The sequence below is a fragment of the Nilaparvata lugens genome, chromosome 1 (genome assembly GCF_014356525.2).
Source record: "Nilaparvata lugens isolate BPH chromosome 1, ASM1435652v1, whole genome shotgun sequence".
NCBI classification, from domain to species: Eukaryota; Metazoa; Arthropoda; class Insecta; order Hemiptera; family Delphacidae; genus Nilaparvata; species Nilaparvata lugens.
In genome coordinates this window covers 41178244-41199713 of record NC_052504.1, presented here as the reverse complement: position 1 = coordinate 41199713, position 21470 = coordinate 41178244, and the positions used below count along the sequence as shown (strand labels likewise).

Here is a 21470-nt window from a genome sequence, read left to right as displayed (position 1 = left end):
TATTCGCTGAAATGAAGCTTGAATTCATCCCATAGTTCAGCAGGATCAGATACTTGACAAAATACCAACATGACAACAAACAGCTCTCTAAGCTTCTGTAGAGATTCAGTCACTCTGGCCTCTGCAATGTTTGAACCCATTGTTTGTCATCTTCTAGCAAACCACGTTTTTTCAGGCAAGCTGGAAGGATGGGTAGAGAACACCATCTACAGTCTTCAAATCAGAAAATGATGTCCATGTACTACATGAAGTAACATGCTGAGGTAGTAGCATTTAGTGTTATTTGGGTGGACAGTGTAAACTCTTCCTAGTGTAGAATCTCTTTCATTCCTGGCCATCCTTCAATTGATTTACCTTTCTTTCTTCTCGTAAATTTTCCATTAGCCCATACATAGTATGATGGCACATCAACATGAAGAAGACTGAGCAAAGTCATCTGTTTGACAGAGTTTGAAAAATTACACAAGTTCGGTGCTAGGAGGGTTTGAAACTTTATCTGAAATATTATTGGCAGTAAATATACAAGTTGGCCATTTTCAAGATGCACAGCCAAATGAACATCAGGTGGATACCTTTCATGTATGGGGAAGCCAAAAATTCGCCATACAGCCTCTGAACTGTTAATCCAACAGCATCCTGCAAATGAATATAGCTTTCAGCTCTCAACTTTGTCTGATTAAAACGAATGAAATTTAATCTACCAGTTTCAATCTTAGCATACATGTCTATCAAGTACTGGCTAAAAAGAGCATGGAAAAGAAGAATGTGATTTGTTTCCCCCAACCTCATCATGATTCGATAGGCTTAGAAACTGGAAGCAGAAACCTTCTTCCTGAGAGGTCTCTTTGAGACAGGATCACACAGAAAAATACATATTTGATAGCCATCTTCACCATGGCAGAAGAGTAATGGATATTGCAATGTGTCATAGGCCCTGTACAGTTGGCCCAGTACAATGTCTCCTCTTTCAAATTGTTGTTCAACCATGACCATTGCTACTTCATTAGCAACTGGACAGTTAGAACGACCAACATGAGCATCCATTGGTTTCCTATCAGCATGAATTACCACCTCAAAACTATCTCTCTGAGTTAGAACGACCAACATGAGCATCCATTGGTTTCCTATCAGCATGAATTACCACCTCAAAACTATCTCTCTGATGGCTTCTGTTTAATGGTGGATTTCAATTACCTGACATAGGCATTACTCCTGTCCAACATAGTTTTAAGCTGTTCCACTAATGGCTGCTTCACCTCAGGAAAATTCTTGCATCACAAGTTAACCTCTCTATTGTCTTCACTGACAAAGAAGATTTGAAGGAATTTGGCCTCTTCTGGTTTTGATGGGATCAAACTACCTATCCTATGGTATACTTGACCTTGAACTTTAAAAGTTGGCATGAAATTGCCTTCTGAAACTTGTTTTGCTCCAAATGAGGTCATTTGAAAACATACATTGTATTTTCTGACTCCGTCCATGAAACGTTTATGTTCAGGATGGTCGCCTTTAATAAGATTGTTCTGGTAACTGCAAAAGTATAGGCAGCTGTACTTTATCAGAACTACAACACATCCCTGCTGATTCATCTTTCCACTTCAGCTCTTGACAAAACTTGCAGACATTTGCTCTAGTAGAACTGAATTTGCACATTCGTAATTTAATTCAGAATTGTAATCAAATCTAGAATCTCCATTTTTTCCCAAATCCGTTGACGTCTTGAACTTACTCATTTCTCCACCTGAATTATTTTTAGCAAATGATTTTTGACTTATTTTTTCTGTAAGTTTGGTGAGGCCCCTTCTAATTGGTTTTTCCCAGTTGCATCAGTAAATCTTGTCCTACTTTTACCTTTTTTGTGGGGAGGTGAAGGCTCTCAGTGTATAGAAGTGTGAAATAAATGGTCAACATCAACATCCATACATCCAAGTACAGGGGTCATTCCTATGAAAAATGAAAACGCTTATTGACTAGTCACAAGGTATTTTTTAATAAATACTATTTATATTGTTATTTCATATTTTTGAAAACTGCAACTAATATTAACAATAAATAAAAGTAAGTAATCAATATCAATAGTTAAAATCAAATGTAGTATTAAATGTGTCCACTGACTGTGATTTGTCATGTCCATGGACATTCACAACCTCAAATTTTGATCAAGAATTTAAGTTTTTCAGTTATTTTTAATTGAATTTGAAGAAACAAATTAAAATTAGGTAATTGAAAACTAATAAGATAATGTAGTTATTTTATAGATAAAAATAATTTAATTTGCTTTAATAACCAGTTTTATTGTGTCACCAGATTCAACGTCATGTCCTTGGACACATTTGATTTTATTGTTGAAAATATTAGGGTGCTTCCTCTGAAAACGCATATTTTCAGTGCTGTAATTTTCAACTTAGTAGTTTTATGAAATAAATCAAATAGAGGTAGTTTTGGTTAGAACTTAGCATCATAAGTAATATAAGAATAATCGTCAAGCTTATTTAATGATATTTCTATTTTTAAAGCTAATAATAGTTTTTGGCTGTTCATGGAAATGATGACTGTGCTCACGGACATGATATTTGCACCGTTCAATTTGATATTTTACCAAGTAAGCTGTACTTAGCTTTGATTTTTCTGTTGAAGAATTACCTCACCTAAGAAAGCAGCATATCTAGTTCTGGTAGCAATAATTAGTATCAAAGATTAGGTATAATTAAATAATAAAAAAAGATAAATGAGAAAACTGTAATATACATTATTACTATTATTTATTACAAACAGGATACTATAGAACAAACTGCCAAGTTCATTTTGAAATTAGCCCAACAACTTGAACTTTTGTGGTAGTTCTTCAAAAACATATTGCTCTCTGGCATTGATTAAATTTTATCTATGTTGACACAAGCTTCTGGTTCTTTGGAGAAGAGAAATTTGTCCTTTGTGTCATTACACCTCTTCATAAATCTAATCCGGTAACTACCATCTTCAGAACATTTAGCTCCACAGCCTGCATAGAGGCACACTGTGTTTTCCCTCCCAAAAACTTTAACCACAACAAAGTCGTTACTTTTCACGTTATTTTCTTCAGGATTGTCTGAATCGTCACTATAAATATCACTGTAGACGGATCTCCTCTTCTGTGCTGTCTCTTGTTCATTAGCTGTGATATTTAAGTTAAGGAAATCCCTTAAATACATTTGAAATGAGTAACAACTTGAATGAAAGATAGTTAAGTTGGGAAATAAAAATTTTTATACCCAAATTACATCAATAAAAAGCAATTGATAAAGCTATTACTTAAAATTAACTTAACTTATGTAGCATTGTAAAAGGATACAGCTTGTAGATTTCGGTTCTGAAATCAACATCTGGCCAATTGTGTTATTTTCTTCAGGATTGTCTAAATCGTCACTATAAATGTCACTGTAAACGGATCTCCTCTTCAGTGCTGTCTCTTGTTTATTAGCTGTAATATTTAAGTTATGGAAATCCCTTAAATACATTTGAAATGAGAAACAACTTGAATTAAAGATAGTTAAGTTGGGAAATTAAAAATTAGTATACCAAAATTACAACAATAAAAAGCAATTGATAAAGTTATCACTTAAAATCAACTCAACTAATGTAGCATTGTAAAAGGATACAGCTTGTAAATTTCGGTTCTGAAATCAAAATCTGGCCTATTGTGTTATTTTCTTCAGTATTGTCTGAATCGTCACTATGAATGTCACTGTAAACGGATCTCCTCTTCAGTGTTGTCCAGGCCCGGTGAACCGAAATATTCTTAGTACGAAATAGTCTTAGTATGCTACGTCATTTTGACGTCACCGGGCATGCGCAGAAGGCCGAAATAGAAATAGTAGTCATGCACACTGGTAGAAGAAGAGAGAAGAGCTTGGAATCAAATATAAGAAGCTGTATTGGCTGATCGGAAGAAACTCTGTCCTTTCAATCCGAAACAAAGTACTTCTGTACAAACAGATATTAAAGCCAGTATGGACGTATGGTATACAACTTTGGGGGTGTACCAAAGAAAGCAACATCAATATCATTCAACGTTTTCAAAACAAAGTGCTAAGGAACATTGTGGATGCTCCTTGGTATGTCAGGAACAGCGATCTTCATAGAGACCTTCACGTCGATCTGGTGTCCACCGAGATCCAGAGGCATGCGGAGAGGCACGAGGGGCGACTGCACCAACATGACAACGTCGAGGCGATCCAGCTGCTAGACAATGGAGGGTTGGTGCGGAGGCTCAAAAGGAGGAAACCGTTTGAACTAGTGTAGTGCTTGTTCAAGTAGTGTCCAGTGAAAGAGCAGAGCAGTGATTGAGTGAATCTAGCTTCTATAGTGCAGTCAATAAGTGTACATATTAATTAAACAATAGCAGTAAGAGTTTCTAATGAGAAATTCACTGTTCAATTTTTCAAGTAGTAATTTAGGATAGAAAAAATTAGCTCATTAGTCTTTAGACTAGATGGCTATAGTATTGACCAATAGAAAAAAAATGCGCACTGGTCGAAAATATTCTTAGTATAATGACGTCATCAATGACGTCATTGCGCATGCGCTGTACAGTTCTACACTATCACAGTAACAAGTTAATGCTCACTCACGCGAGTCCGCGTGATCAGTGTTACCAACAATAGAAACTCTAAACTATAATTTCCCTATGGATTTGTACAGCAAGATTTCTTTCCTAGCAATAGCTTGGCGCAACATCAGATCATTACTGTAGTAACTCAAAAAAGCTGTTTTGTGGGAAAACAGCTCTTATGTTTCTACTCTAGGGGAATTATCTATTAGAAGTGAACTATAAACAATCAATATTCATTTGATGAATTAATAGATTACTATGGCATTTCTTCCCACCTTACCATTCATAAAATCGATTTTTAAGGCTAAATAATTTTTTTAAGGAAAATATCAACTTATTTCAAGTTGATACAGTAATTCATAGGAAGTTGAGTTCAATTTTTCTACTTGATATCATCTGGTGAAATTTAAACAATATAACATTTCTATTTGGAGATTGATTGATTAGTTTATTGATCATATTAGCAATTACTAGTTTACATTTCAAATTAAGGGTCAAGTTGAGGGTCTCAACCAACTTATTTTTTAATTCCTCACACTAACCTTTCAAATCAATGTGAAGCGACTGTATTCAAATTCACACCATTCTTCTACAACGGATGATTATTATTTTCAAGGTGCCCAGGGGATGCATATTACATGGGGGGGGGGAGAGTTTCTTAATTCAGTGGGGGGAGGGTGTGTTCACCCGTGTTATCATAACAATAATTTCAATCTTTTAATTTGTTCCTTTCAATAGATTCAATGCTTCACATTGAGTTGTGATCGATAGATAGATACTATATCAATTGATACTATACATATTATAGACTAACATGATAGAACATAATTTCGACTTAGATTACATCATCATCATCAGTATTTTCAATGTCCTTTTAAATGATATTCTATTGATTTGGAATGTTTACTCAAAATCAAGAGGAAGAAGACTTTCAATGATATAGAATGAAACACATGTTGAAATCTATTATTATGACAATAATCCAAGGTTATGCTCCACGAAGTTCCATGATGATTCTGCAATTAAATATTCGCAATTGCATTTCTTTTGTTATTCCAAACTCTCCAATAACTCTTCAGTTAATTAATAATTAAAATATAGTTATATGTGAGATTTTGAATATTAACATTAATAATTAGAGCTTACACATAATATTAAAATTCATATTCATAATCATATTATGATGACTGCTGCAATAGATTAAAATATCAATATTTCGATATCTTTGTCTTTTCAAGTTTTCTTCAATTTTTAAATGAGAAAGTAAGACTTTTAAAGATACAGAGAAATTTTAAGACTTTCAAGATACAGAGTATTGAATACAGACTTTTGAATACCGATTTCTATTCAAGATGATTCACTGAAGTTTATACTTTTGACTAAGCTTGTACTTGAAATCGTTTTGGATAGGGCCTATGAGATACTTAGGTTTCACTCCAATTGAAATTTCGTGGGGTACTAATTCCCCTCCCCCGTCTATGCGTTCTTGAAATTCTTGGGTTCTCTCTAAATCAATAAAATTCTTGTGTGGGGGTCCCAAAAAAGCTAGTGAGGTAGTATGACTGACGATAATTTGTATAGATGGGGGGGAGTGTGTGTAGAAGCTAATTTTTTTTCTGAATCAATGGGGTGGAGGGTAAGGGGTCAACCGAGTAAAGCAAGTTTGATAATGATCTTGATGTGTTGTGAAAATCATTACTTCAATACTTCAGTATCTTATCATTTAGAACACTTTATAAAACTTTAATAGCCTACACTTGATAATACTTTAATATACTTAGCAATACACAAAATTATGGTGGAGAGGCTACTGATCCATGACAGACGGCAATCATAAGTGTGGTGATTTAAATTTCGACAATGTATAGGATGTATTGGGCCATCTATACATGGTCGAAGACTCAAGATAATACACTTTAGCTCTCTAGAATCGACATCCACGAGAATAACATTCACAATTATTTAAAACTACCATAAACTAGAACTTCTCTTTGCTCTTTGAATAGGAAATAGAATCAGTGTTAAGAAGCCAATCTGAAAAATGAATTCTATATAATAAGAAGCCAATCAATTGTGATAGTGTGAAATTGAGTGGGTATTATTGCAGTTGTTTTTTGTGTATCAGGTCTAAACCTGAGGTTAAATTCTTAAAGTATTTTTCATTGAAGTTCCTGGCTCATAGTTATTAGTTGCTTAAATAGGTGACGATTAAATATTGCTGAGAATCTGTGCATTTGGATGAACGAATCCACTGTAAGCTCCCAACTAATCATAGATTCAAATAGATTTTTAATAGTAGTATAATGCCAGTAAATTTTACAGGAGAGGAGAAACTATCCGCCGTTTACATTGGTGCACAACGGTGGGATAGACTGCAAGAGTGTCTTTCGAACCTCATGTCTAAGAAGTAAGATAAGAAAGAAGTGAGAACTTTAGTTAGTTCTTAGTTCTTGAAGACCTAAACTTTATTTTAGTTCTTTGTAATTAATAGTCCACGTTGTGCCATGAAGATTAACTAAGTCATGGTATAAAGAAATTCTCGGCGACATAATTTGATATCCGGTCTAAGGTGAAGAGGTTTATAGAACACCTCCACCGGTTACAGATTGATATCCGGTGTGAGGTAAATTGGTTTATAAAACACCTCCACCGGTTCATTATAAAAGACCTTTCTAGTATTCAATGTATTGATATCACTGCGACTTTGATGTTGCCTCTTCTCACAAAAATAAATATTTCCCTCTCAATGGAACACTTGAAGAAAATGTTTGCAAACTGGCTAGGGAAACAATAGTCCCATCTGTACTCCCAGAATTCGAAGAAACTATACTGTGAGGGTCAGCTGTTGTTGTAGATATTCTTATTGTTATGAATATTCGACACTTTCCTTCGAAAACTTCCAGATTGTAGACTGGACAGACAATAAGCCCTCTTGTGAGAAAATCACCATGTTCCTTCAGCTAGAAAAGGTTTTGTTATGGAATACGTTTGAACCTCCGATAACATCACCCTATGTTTTTGGCGACCCATTCCCCTCTTAGCAGGTCACTTTCGACTCATTTATGTAATTCGAACAAGAATGCAGCTTTCAAAGCCAAACAGCAATACAAACATGGATACAAAGAACTTTTTTCCTCTTCAAAGAAGATGAGTGAATATTTTAAGATGATAATACAATATTGTCCATATATGATTTGCTAATAATAAGGATGGAGAAGAGAATTACAATCATATTACTTTCTCTTTCATATTCATTCGCAAAGTTGAAATAGATCTTTCCTGTCGAATCTATGATAAAAAACGTGAATTATCTCGATTTCCGAGTTTCAAAAATGGCCATGAAAAATTTTTTGTGGAATCTATCGATTGGAACTCAACAGTTATGTAATCAGGGTGATTCCCCTGCCTAGAACTGTGGTTCTCACCTCTCAAATTTTCAAATTCAGTATTCTTTTGGTGGAAACGTGAATTTTCTCGATTTACGAGTTTAAACTAGCCATAAATAATTCCGTATTTAATTTTTTCATTATAACTTACTGGTTCTGAATCTACGATGACCTCCTCTTCATAGAACTTTCATAATCGATGATCTATAAGCATATTTTTGTGCATTTTTTTTTGAATCCTGTTGTTCCAAATATTTACATGGATTGGAACTATTATCATAACTCATAAGGAACTGTAGAATTATTGATTCTACATCCAGAACAGTCAATTTTCGATGTAGTTCTGGATAATGCTCTTCCAACTTTACACTGGCGTTGATAATTAATAGTAAAGTCAAGCGCTGGCTTATCTTGGAGCTCTATTATTAGTAGTTTTGCATGCATAAACTCTCAATAATTCGTATATTCTATATTTAATTCATACATCAAGAATCAAGGGAGAGAAAGATAATGATTACAGTGTGGGCTAATGGCTAACTAATTGAGTTGATTGAATATTTTTTTAATCAGCTTATAATTCTGAAATTTTTCATCTGCCATTTTAAAAATATGGCAATAGTTTTTTCAATTTCAATTTTGCATTTTATAACTATTTTCATATTGTATTCGATTTTTTTTACAATATCTGTGATTGATTATTGAATATATTTATTATTCTGCGATTTGAATGATTTATTTATAACCATCCATAATAAGTATCATCCTCCTCCTACTCCTCTTCCTCCTCCTCCTCCTCTCCTCCTCCTCCTCCTCCTCCTCCTTCTCCTACCCCTCCTCCTCCTCCTTCTCCAGAGTATGATAGCTGATGACAAATGCATTTGAATGCATCAATCAATTGACCACATCATGTAAGATTTACCGATCAACTAAGTTAATTTTCAATAAAGACGTGCAATCTATGAGCTCATTCCAGGAAATACAAGTATTAGATAGTTGTTTCCTCCTAAAGAATGTCTCCTTTTGTCAAATGTGGTGCATATATGTGAGTGGGTGAGTGTGCGTGTTCATTGAATCATAGGTATATGCTTAGTTTTGCCATGTGTATACAAGGAATGTCAAAGTCAAGGACCAACACTATTGTCGATGAGACGGCAGCCTAGTATTAGTCTTCAAAGGCAAAATGCAAAAACAACCCCTAAAAAGAAACTGGAAAATAGATTCTTTTCATTCGTGAACACTTAGTTAAGACTAATCTAACATGATTAATGTGCCTGCCTGATTTTCCCTCTGCCAAGTCTACAGAAGAGTTAGAAAAATATCTGTCACATAAGTGTAAAGTGAAATTTCGTCCCCGAAGATTGTATGTTCCAAGTTTTTAAAACTGAATTAATCATGGAAAGAGTAATTAAAAATTCTCTACAACATCTTTTTGTATATAAAGTCTTAAAGCTATTCTATGTCGGAGCTGGCAATACTGGTACAGAGAATTTATAATACAATACAAGAAGAATCACACAAAGAATGTTTCGTTTACCATAAGTCAATGAATCAATTTTCAAGCAATCGATCCAATATGTAGCTCCAAAATACTTCAATCAACTACCATACGAAATTAAATCATCTGGAAATATAGTCTTTTTACTTTCAAAAAAGTAAAGTATAGTATTTTTACTTTCTAAAATATAGTCTCCTTAGGTAAGGAAAGTATTGCTTTCCGAAAAAAATTAAGGTACCCGAATTTCTAAATTTCTATATGTTTCAAGGTCCCCTGAGTCCAAAAAAGTGGTTTTTGGGTATTGGTCCGTATGTGTGTGTGTATATATGAGTGTATGTGCGTCTGTGTACACGATATCTCATCTCCCAATTAATGGAATAACTTGAAACTTGGAACTCAAGGTCCTTACACTATAATGATCTGACACGAACAATTTACAAGATGGCGGCTGAAATGGCGAAAATGTTGTCAAAAACCGGGTTTTTCGCGATTTTCTCAAAAAACGGCTCCAACGATTTTGATCAAATTAATACCTAATATATTCATTGATAAGCTCTATCAACTGCCATAAGTCCCATATCTATAAAAATTTCAGGAGCTCCGCCCCATCTATGCAAAGTTAGATTTTAGATTCCCAATTATCAGGCTTCAGATACAATTTAAACAAAAAAATTCTAGCGGAAAAGATTGAGCATGAAGAACTGTACAATTAATGTTCAGTAACATTTTCACCTAAAATTGAAAATAAGCTCGGAATTCGAGAAAATGTTATTATTCAATTGCAAACTGTTGATTCTACTGTATTAAAACATTCACTATAAAGAGATAGCAGACTTCGTGTGTCTCCAGCGTTATTGTCCTGTCACCAGCTGGCTCAGATCTTGGAATAGTAGACTTGAGATGCGCGTGAACACTAGCGTCAGGTGATCAATTTTCATAACAGCTAGGAAAGTTGTGTGAGTGCGTCACACCAGATTTTTTAAAACTTTTAAGAGCTTGGATGGTGTCTTTCCAAGAATTAGTTTTTCTTGATGCAACACTGAAGTATGAATATGTTTATAAAGAAGCAGGTACATAATAATATAAAGATTCTGCATTATATACATATACATTTTTTATCTTTTCGATAATTAGAATCGTGAATAACACATGTAGAGATAAATAGTTGAGTAGTAATGGTTTTTAATACATTCATATAAAAAATAATAATGATAGCCTACTTTTTTTTAATATTCCAGATAAATTGTATTGGTTGTATATTTTTGTTCACATTGGTTTGCAGACGTCACGGAGTGCAAGAGATTTTTAATTAATGCTGGACTCAAAATTCAATGGATTTTATTTTGTATAATTTCAAATCAAGTTATAACCATTTATGTAATTTTTTTAGTAATTATGATTATTTTATTTTTTCTGTAAGTTGACCACGAATTAGTTTAGAGTGATCAACTTAGTTCCTATTTTTAAACTGTAATTTGCTATGTTTTTGTGAAAAGGAATCAATAAATTTCATTTCATTTTTTCATTTTAAACGTAATTAATTTTACGAGAGCCTATCAGAGAAGCCTTCTTTTATAAAAGGCCTTCTCTGATTGGTTCTCGCAAAGTTAATCACGGTTAAAATTTAATCGGCTTCTGTGCAACAAGACCTAGCTTTTCAAATTCATCTGATTTTGAGGCTTCTCTTCAATTAGATTGATAATTAAGTTATAACTGTGTTATAACTCTCAATATAATGTCATAACACTGTCATAACACCTTTATTATTTCTTATAAAATGTATCACTATTATAATTTAATATAATTATTGTATAGAATTATTGTATTACTCCTTAGGTCATGATGTCTTAAGTTCTATTTTACACTATTGTTACGTTGTGCTGCTTGCATTTTGTGCCCTTTTTAAATATTGTAATCATGTATAATTTGGCGAAATAAACTCAATTCAATTCAATTCAATAACTGTTAAAACATAATAATCACTTGATATGTATTGAGCAATACCTTTGGTTTTATTAGGAAAATTGATTTGGAGCTTTTATTTGCATAAATCAATATACTTCATTGGTAGCGAATAGCAAGATGGACCCTGTTGTCATTATATTTTCAAATGACTGCAAGGGACCATTCCGTTATGCACTACCATTCAGGGTAAAAGAGGATCTTCGAGCAATAAACGTTCCCTTTTAGGTTATCTTACTGTTGGTTATGGATACTCCGCATTCTGTGCGACGTCATAGTTCCTAAGAATATTCTGGTGATGTCATAGTGACTAAGAATATCACTGCATGTGTATGCGCGTGCGTACGTTGCCCTGTGACGTAACGTACTAAGACTATTTCGTACTAAGAATATTTCGGTACAGGGTTTAGGGTGAATAGCACCCTGGGCTACACACAGCTTTTCATTCACGAATTCATCATTAATATCCTCCGAATAGCATTTTACCAATTTTGTTGCAGCTTTTGCCATAGATTCATTTGAAGACTCTTCAGATAACAAAAGTGACAAAATTTCAAAGCGGTCCAATAACAATTCATAAGATTTTTTTCGTCCACTCAAGTTCGATTTCAATGAATCAATGATTTTTAAATGCACTTTAATTCTGAAAGCTGACCTCCCATAAAATTCGACTTCATTCTCATTTAAAGACATTAAGTCATTCGACTTCATCAGCAAATATTTTGCGTTTTCTAATTCTTGAATAAGTGGGAGTTTCGCATTCAAGAAGAGCAATGCTGGATTGTTCATAACTGTCAAACTCATCTCTTTTTTCATCAATGAATGTTTCTAAACTGTGAATTTGTTTTGTAGCTGCTGAAAGGTGCATGGTCTGCTTTTGTAAGGTTTTGCTACATTTATCAACTCTCTCAAGGATGTCATTCCATAGTATGCATAAAAACGCAGTTTCAATTCTTTGAAATTGTTTTTCAAGAGCTTGTGCTTCTAATCAAGCTCCACGTTTTGCAGTGGGATCTTCATATAAGACTTTCAACGAGTTTTTTATTTCTTTATATCCTTTCACTACAGCTTTCAGGGCATCTGCCCGAGCTGACCACCTGGTATCAGATAGAGACTTAACTACAGGAGTATGGTTTTGTCCAAGTGCTTTTTCAAAACTTCCCACCTGTGAGTTGAAACAGAGAAAAAATTGTAAAATTCTTGTATGAAAGAAAAGAATTTAACCACTTCAGTACAGCATTCAGCAGCAGCGGAACCAACAAGGTTCAATGAATGCCCTGCACAAGGAACAAATTCGGCTAGGGGGTTGTGCTGCTTAATCTTGGTCTGCAATCCTGTGTAGGCCCCAGACATGTTGGACGCATTGTCAAAACTTTGACCATGCAAATACTTTATATCGAGTCCAAATTCGGAGAGACTGTTGATTACAGCTTCTTCTAAGGAACTGGAAGAATGACCTATCCCTGGCAACAGCTTAAGCAGGCGTTCTTTCGGTTCACACTCTTCCATGGGCACATAACAAGGGACAATAGCTAATTGGTCTGTGTGGGAGCAGTCATGAGTAGAGTCAACAATGAGGGAGTAGTAAAGAACATTTTTTATCTCACTTATAATGGTTTGATGAACAATATTCCCCATCATATCGATAAATTCATCACATGTACCAGCAGATAGGTATGAAACATGTCCTGAGCCTTTGTTCACATAATTTTCTATGTGTTCAGCAAGGAAGGCATATTCACTAATCAGCTCCAGGCATCACAGGTAGAGTCCATTTGAAGTGGATCCTAAAGTTTTGTTGTCTCCCCGAAAAGGTAATCCTCTTACTGCTAAAAATTTCACTACAGAGACTAGTCATGATAGAACCTTTTCCAATATTTTACTTCAAGATATTCAAGTCGAGAAATTTGAAATTTTTATAACTAAATTATATCAATAAAAAGCAATTGATAAAGTTATTACTTAAAATTAATTTATCTTATGTAGAATTGTAAAAGGATACAGCTTGCAGATTTCGGTTCTGGAATCAACATCTGGCCTAGTCCATAGTGGGAACATTCTCCGTTGCAGCCTTGGGTATTTGTAAGGTGTCTTACATATATATAATATTCTTTTTTTGTGCTGACCAGTAAATTTCATGGCATTTAATCACTTCTTTGAATCCTGGCACTTCCTCAACTTGTAATACAACAAAATCTTCATCAGGAATGAGAAAAATCCTCACTCCAGGGCAGCTTATTATCTTAAGTTTGTTTACTAAGGTATGTATGTCAAGTAAATCAGTTCCTCGGGCAATAATATCATCTGCTGTATGCTTCAAAATGACCCAATTCCGTCTGCAGCTCCCTTCCCATGTCCACACTCCAAATAGTGCCAATGCATATACAGTATTTCACATTTAGCCAAGCAGATAAGTATTTTGTTGCTAGAATGAACATTTTTCTTTTCCGGTATTGGCTGCTTGGCCGTCACTGACAAAATGGATTGTCTTAATGTCAGGAATTAAGTCTTTAATTTCATCAAACACTGGCTTAAGATGATTGCAGATGGCCTCATTAGTGTGGCTAGTGTTGCTAGACACACAAAGAGACGGTTTTAAGTGCACTTTCAACTTTATGATATAAAATTGATGTTTGCAGAGAAACTTGCATCCTTGAACCACCAAAATGAACTGATTGGATTTCAGAATTGTACTTACAATTGAATCGGTCTGAAGAGAAAGGGAACATGACAAAAATCAGAATTTTTCAGGGGAGAGAAAAAACTGAATACAGATAAAAGTATTGATAATTTCAAGATTGTTTTTTATCATTAGGGTGGGTAATAAATAGAGACCATTGAAGAGCTAGAATAATGGCTTTTATTGACTAAAATAAACTGAGATAAAATAACAAACTTTTTGATGATTTAGAATAATTCAAACAACTGATTTATGACATATGATTATTATATCATTCTTCCCTCCCAGTAGTGGAACCTACCGGGGCCAATCTACAAATGTTGACAGAAACTTCTCTTCCATTAGATAGTCTTACTTGAGCGACATGAGGGTTTAAATGAATAATTTCTACCTTTTCAACTTCAGGATCATGCCTACTGCGTCTTACAAAGGTCTTCATCCATGCCTCCTTGGCGTTGATCAGCCAGGATGGCAAGTTTGTCATAGATGTGGGATTACGAGGATAAATGAACATTCGCTCGTGAGGTGTGCAATTGATGGTCAACAAAGAAGGGAGCGAATGCTTCTTAGTTGATCAGCCAGAATAATAAAGGTCTCACTTAAAAGGTCCTAAGAGTACCTTTTCCCAGTGAGAAGTATCCATGTTCCTGGACCGTAGGGCTAAACGGATTGTCTTCCAAATTATTCCATTGTAGCGTTCTACCTATCCATTACCTTTAGGGTTGTAAGGTGTTGTGGAACTGGTAGCTACACCCTTGGACATTAAGTAATCTTTGACATCTTTTGATAGAAAACTGGTCCCTCTATCAGTGTGTATGTATGAAGGATAGCCGTATGTGGTGAATAAGTCATTGAGATTTTGAATTACTGTTTCTGAAGACATGTCCTTGTCTCGACAGGGATAGACAAAGGGAAATCTCGAATATTCATCCACAATGGTGAGGATGTACTTGTTTCTAGTTGATGATGGCAGAGGTCCTTTGAAGTCAATGTTGATCCTTTCAAAAGGCCGAGTTGCTTTTATCAGTTTTCCTTTGAAACAGTTGAATCTTGGCTTAAGCTCTGAGCAGATCTTGCATTCCATGCAGACTTCTCTGATGTCATCTACCGAGTATGGAAGGTTATGAGCTTTAGTCCAGTGAAAAAATCTTGTGATGCCGGGGTGGCAGAGGTCTAGATGATATTTTATCAAGTCTTGTTTTGATGTGATACATCCTATTATCACACATGCTCGAGAAAGAGCGTCAGCAGTTATGTTCTCTTTTCCAGGTCGGTGAATGATCTCATAGGTGTATTGAGATAGCTCAAGGCGCCACCTCATGATTTTTTCGTTCTTCACCTTGCCTCTTGCCGCACTATTGAACATGAATGAAACAGATTTTTGATCAGTAATAAGTTGAAGGAAACGACCAGATAAGTAATGACACCACTTCCTAATAGATTCTACAATGCCATATGCCTCTTTTTCAACTGATGAGTGTCGTTTTTCACTTTTGTTTAGCATTCGTGAAAAGTATGCAACAGGACGTTCATTGTAAGATAGTGTTGCTGCTTTGCAGAAATCTGAGGCATCAGTCTCTACAGTGAGAATGCCTCCTGGAAAAGGACATTTACCGACCTGGAAAAGAGAACATAACTGCTGACGCTCTTTCTTCTTGATAAATATGCCTTCAAGGATGGAGATACTTTCCTCGAATGTAGTACAATCTATTATCAATTTGTAATTTTCAGCTGACAGCAAGGTAACTAAGATATCCAATTTCGTATCTTCAGTGTCCTAGTGTAATAGTTTCCTTTCAAGTAGGCATCCAGCATTCTTTTCCAGTGTCTCCATTCCATTGCACTAGGAGAATCTGGATCCACACTTAGACATTTTGGTTTGAGAATTTTCCCAATTGATTCCGAGTTGAAAGATGTATCAACGGGTTCATTTCGAGATAATTTGGTAGGCTTATCCTGATCCCGTGATGGAGATTCAACATTATTTCGATCCCGGGTTTTCCTCTTTGGCATCTTGATTACTGGTACTTATTTTAGTCAATAAAATTGTAATAAATAGAGACCATTGAAGAGCTAGAATAATGGCTTTTATTGACTAAAATAAACAGAGATAAAATAACAAACTTTCTGATGATTTAGAATAATAATTCAAACAACTGATTTATGACATATGATTATCAGGGTGAAAACTCTTTTCAACAATTGTAATCCATTATAAGCACTTGTATAAGATTCACCCCCTTAAAATTGAGTTTTCTGTTAACTTCCTATTACTCATGATAATATTATAAATTATCACTCTTCAACTTTTACAATAAACACCTCAACCGAAAGCAATCTAACCTCAAAGCAACGCGTGAATCAAAGGTAACCTAACAATAGCATAAAAATCACAAATGACAAACAGCTAATTTTCGAATGTTCGGCGTTGAAAGGGAACATGTGTGTCATGACTAGTTCCCTTCCACTCCAGTACAGCAAAAATACGATATCTGTTTCTCGTATAAAGAGAAACCCCTTTTAACTCCATTCGATGTATCCCACAGTAAACAACTCATTTCAACCATGAAAAAAATGAAAAATTTTGACATGTTCCCTTTTTCCTCAGGCCGATTCAATTGTAATTTCAGAGAAGTCCATGTGTAATAACGCTTCATTTTGGGGGCGCGACAGTGTTTTACAGTCCTCTACGGTCGTAGGCCTCGACTGTCGGGAGTGTACGAAAATTAGAGTGGCCTCAACTGTCGCCTAACGCAGGCGACATTTAAGCCACTTTTTCAGGAGTCCTCTCCCGTCGTAGGTCTCGACTGACGGGGCTGTACAAAAATTAGAGTGGCCTCAACTGTCGCCTAACGCAGGCGACATTTGAGGCCTCTTTTTCAGGAGTCCTCTACCTTCGCTGGCCTAGAATGTCGCTGGTCTCGACTGTCGGACCTGTACAAAAATTAGAGACTCGCTTGCAGCAGGCGACAGTTGAGGACACATCCTACTGCGATTCCAGACAAAATACATTTTATAATGATTATAACTTCTGATTTGTTGAAAACTAAATAATGGAAACTTCCTTCATAAAAAAGCATATGAACTTTGAAGGTGGATAGTGCTTATCCTTGAAGGATTTTCAGAACGATCATCTTTGTGAAGAATTACAGCTTAATCAGTCAAGTATTTCAAGCGTGATGAGCTCACATACAAACAGGTAGAAAGACAGACACCATCTCGTCTTATAGATGGATAGAAGATAGATAACTATTTAGATTTGTCAATGAAGGAGGCATAATGCAGTAGGAATGGATTCCCATTACTTAAAAATATGTCCGGTGACCATCATCCAAGTACTGGAATGTATATGACTTGACCACCTTTGTTCATGAAACTCAATTGGAGGATGGAAAGATGCTGGTATCTTTATTTTACATGCTGAACTTTCAAAGTTACACGAATTTAAAGTTATAAAGAATTTAAAAGTTACAAAATTAATAAGCTTCAGAGAATAGAAAAAGGTTATATACAGTAGTATGATGCTTAGAGTAATGAACAAATTTACCTTTTTATATAATCTAGGAAGTTAATTTGAAAAATCAACAACTTTACATAAACATTCTTCCTTAAAAATATGTTTTACTGTGTTTTTGAAAACTATAACCGAAAGATCTCTAACAATTACTATATATAATCAGGCATATAATTTTGTACCGGTGTGAAACCACCTTTTTGAGATCTTGCAATTTGTAGAAATTCAGTTCTAAGATTATTTCTGTGCCTAGTATTTATAACTCGCACTTTGCGCTCAGCAGGGGGCTTCGCCCGCGGCACCCCTGAAAATGTTATATATATTAAATGTTATATATATATATTATTTTTGGTTGAATTTTTTTTTTAATTTGGGGTTGGGCTGTGCCCCCTTGCACCATACAATGTTTGATTGGAGTAATAAAAGTTTTGGGTTGGACATTTTTAGGGTTAGAAAGTTTTTGAGGCCTAAAAAATGATTTGTTTTAACTTTTTTTTGCGCTTGATATTTTTAAAATAAATTAACTTGCATTTCCCTTATTTTCTAACTATTCTCTTCCATTCAACTCAGATTAATTTTCTGAACGTCTTATTCCTTTAGCTTTTTTGATAAAATTATCCAGTAAAAAGTTAGATAATTCTGAATTTATTTCAATTCTTCTGTCATGAATTATACAAAAGCCATTGTTTCGAGGAAGTAGTAGCCATTGAACTGAGAGACAAGGAAGAAGATAGGAAATGGTATTGAATAGAAAGAGATGGAGAAACAACAGCCAGCAGGTAGCCATCCAGCTCTGTATAGGGTCGGTTGCACAGAAGCCTGTCAAACTTTAACCATGATTGAATGCTATGAAAAGAGGCGCCTTCTTTTCAAAAAAGACTGACCTGATTGGTTCTTTTGGCATTTAATCATGATTAACCCTTTGCGCTCTTTTTATTTAATGTGAAGATGGCTCACCAACTCTCCTGTCCAGTGCAGCTGGACAGCGCCATTTTCTCATTCCACTCGTATTTAACTGCATGCAAGTCAACGAACTCTCCAGTCCAGTACAACTGGACAGAACTAAAATGCTCGATTCGGTCTCCTGTCCAGTAGTGCTGGACAACTACAGAGTGATAAATTTGTCTGTCTGTAAAAGTATCTATTGCTTTTACATGTCTGATTAGTGCTGGAACCTGGTGGTATATATGAAACTACCATAACCACATGTTTTTGTTTTGTGTCTCTTCATTCTAGTAGTGTATTGTTGGTTCTGACAGACATGTGACTTAACCTTCATGGAGTACTGTTTTGTTCTGTTATTATTTTTAATTATTGATCAATATTTTCTCAATGGCTGACCGGGAACTTAATTCTGATAAAATAGGAGATGTCTTGGAAGAAGAAATATCAGAATATGATATTTCAGAAGGCGGCAGTGACAACGAATATACTGTTGAAGATAGTGATCACGACAGCAATTTCGACATTGATTAACATTGACAACAGCTAACTGTTTTCTTATCATTCACACCTTATTTATTTAGTTTTAACATTGTTGTATTAGTCTATATATTAAAATATAATGCTATGCTGTTTATAAATTGTTTGGAAAACAGGAATTTAATACCGAACATATATTTGCTATATTGGTTACAATGTGTGATAAATAGGTTCATCTGTAGATCATACATAATATATAATTGGGTATCAAATATTGGCATAATCTACAAATATGCCTGTTTCTCCTTTTTTTATAACATTTTTTGTCATTCGTCTCTTAAATTTTTAGATTTTCCATAAATTTTCATGTTATAACACTTTAGAAACGTGTTCTCTTTTTTTTGCAGGCCTATTTATTAAAATTCCGGAATTGATAGACTATAATATATTTTATTTATAAACATTTTTAAAGGATATATAAAAAAACAAGTTTTGAAGAGTCAATTTTTTGAATATGAAATTTGTAGATTAAATGAGATACACAAAATCTAAAACCTGTCTCTTCAGTGATAAAAGCACTTGTTTGCAAAAACAATTCCGAGCTGTATTCCGAGCTAAACAACTCCGACAGGAGATCTGTGAGGACAGGCAGAGGCTAAACAATACTGAGCTGATGAATGAATCCTTCATGTCCAGTGGTACTGGACTGGGGAGCGCAAAGGGTTAAAATTCAACAGGCTTTTGTGCAACTGGGACAATGGGTTTGTTTAACTTGGAGTTAAAGACCATCTTCCTATATGAGTAGGTGGGTCTCACCATATTTCCTGCTATGCTGATTCACTCATTATAGCAGACAATTCTTCATAATTATTGAGCTACGACTTTAATTTATAACAATAAATTGATATCAACAGGTACACCTTTACATGCTGACTAAAGACTTGAATTAATCATACCCTTTTATTTCCGAAATACCTGGTAAGTTGTTATAGCATAACATATATTAGTCAATATAGACATCCACTACACAGTTCATAGGTTCGTATAATTGATTTTTTGAGTTCATATAATCAGTTTCTTATTCAGTGTTTCTATAGCTTCCTTTAATGCTACTCTTGCTTACTATTTTTAATATCTTATTTATTGCCAACTGTTCTGTAACATCAGAATCTACAAAGGACCTCAAAATATCTTGTGATTTATAATTAGATTTCCTATTGAATAGGACAAAGAAACCACATGGTACAAATTGTATTGGTATTATGTGGTCGCTGTATTCATAGCCCAAAACATAGGCATAAGAAGTCCTGCAACTAGATAGTTAAAGTATGCAATATTTACATTAAAAGGACAATATCGTTTTGAGTGAACCAATGTTTGCAATGCACCTTTGAAGAGCTAAACGAATCTTATCTCTTGTCAATATCCTAAAAGTTCTTCAGCCCGGGGGGCTTACCAGTTTCTACAGTATTATTATCACCTCCCGACTATTTCTAACCAATCTACTATCCGTCTGACTTTGTCTTTTTTGTCTTATTTCATTGATGCAGTACAATGAATACTGAATACTGTCCTTGTTTCTCAAATGATCATCATTTTTTCTCCTTTAGGAACTTCGGCCAAAGGATATAGAATATTTACAGTGTATGTGAGAGGGAATGATATTAACAGAGTACCAGATCACGATTATAAATAGAATAGATTAGGTTTAAATTGATGCAAATATAATCATCCATTCATGGAAATTGCAATAATACTCTGGTTTATGCTCTTATTCACAATGAGAATGAAAAAACGAATTATTCAATGTATTCAACTAAGGATGGGAACATCCTTAGAAAGATTGTAATGAAAGAGGAATGCAATTGAAATTTGGCATAATTCTCTATTTTTGAAAAGGACAGGAATGAGTATTCCTTTTATGAGCCGGAGTATGGTGGAATAGAGCTGTTAGAAAGATAAGCTGATACTGTATTGAATAGAAACTGAGAACTAAACCAAACATGGATAGATGAATGAATGAATGATAAAGAAATTTGATGGTGCAAAATTCGTCTCATGTTTTGGGACTTGACCTGTACTTTTCAAGAAATAGCCAATTCAAGGAATTTTATTATTAGGCAGGTGGACAATGATGATGCTCAACGCACATCCAGTTTCAGAGTTCTGCGTCTTTAGAAAACTGTTATCTGCTGAATGACAACAAAAAGGCGTATGAAAGGCTACTGTATTCAATGCAACACATTTTGGGAAATACGTACTCCAAAATATACACAGCTTATGTGTTTTAAAGAATTCCCAAACATTTAATATGACAATAGGTTGACATTATTTTCGTTTGTGTTCACATTCATACTTTGTTCGTTCATCAAAAATTCTACTTCAGTAGTTGAAGTTAGGGACTTCAAGGAAGCTTTTTT

General features: G+C 34.7%; 1 protein-coding gene across 1 annotated transcript; it reads right to left on the bottom strand.

Annotated features, from left to right (window-relative positions):
• Positions 1–2873: 2873 nt before the first annotated feature.
• On the bottom strand, positions 2874–13517 carry LOC120350874. The gene is made up of 3 exons (XM_039425973.1): positions 13437–13517; positions 3332–3460; positions 2874–3154 (listed from the first exon to the last, which is right to left on the bottom strand). Exons 1-3 carry the CDS (start codon positions 13465–13467, stop codon positions 2874–2876), a joined length of 441 nt encoding a protein of 146 aa, XP_039281907.1. The 5' UTR covers positions 13468–13517.
• Positions 13518–21470: the final 7953 nt, after the last annotated feature.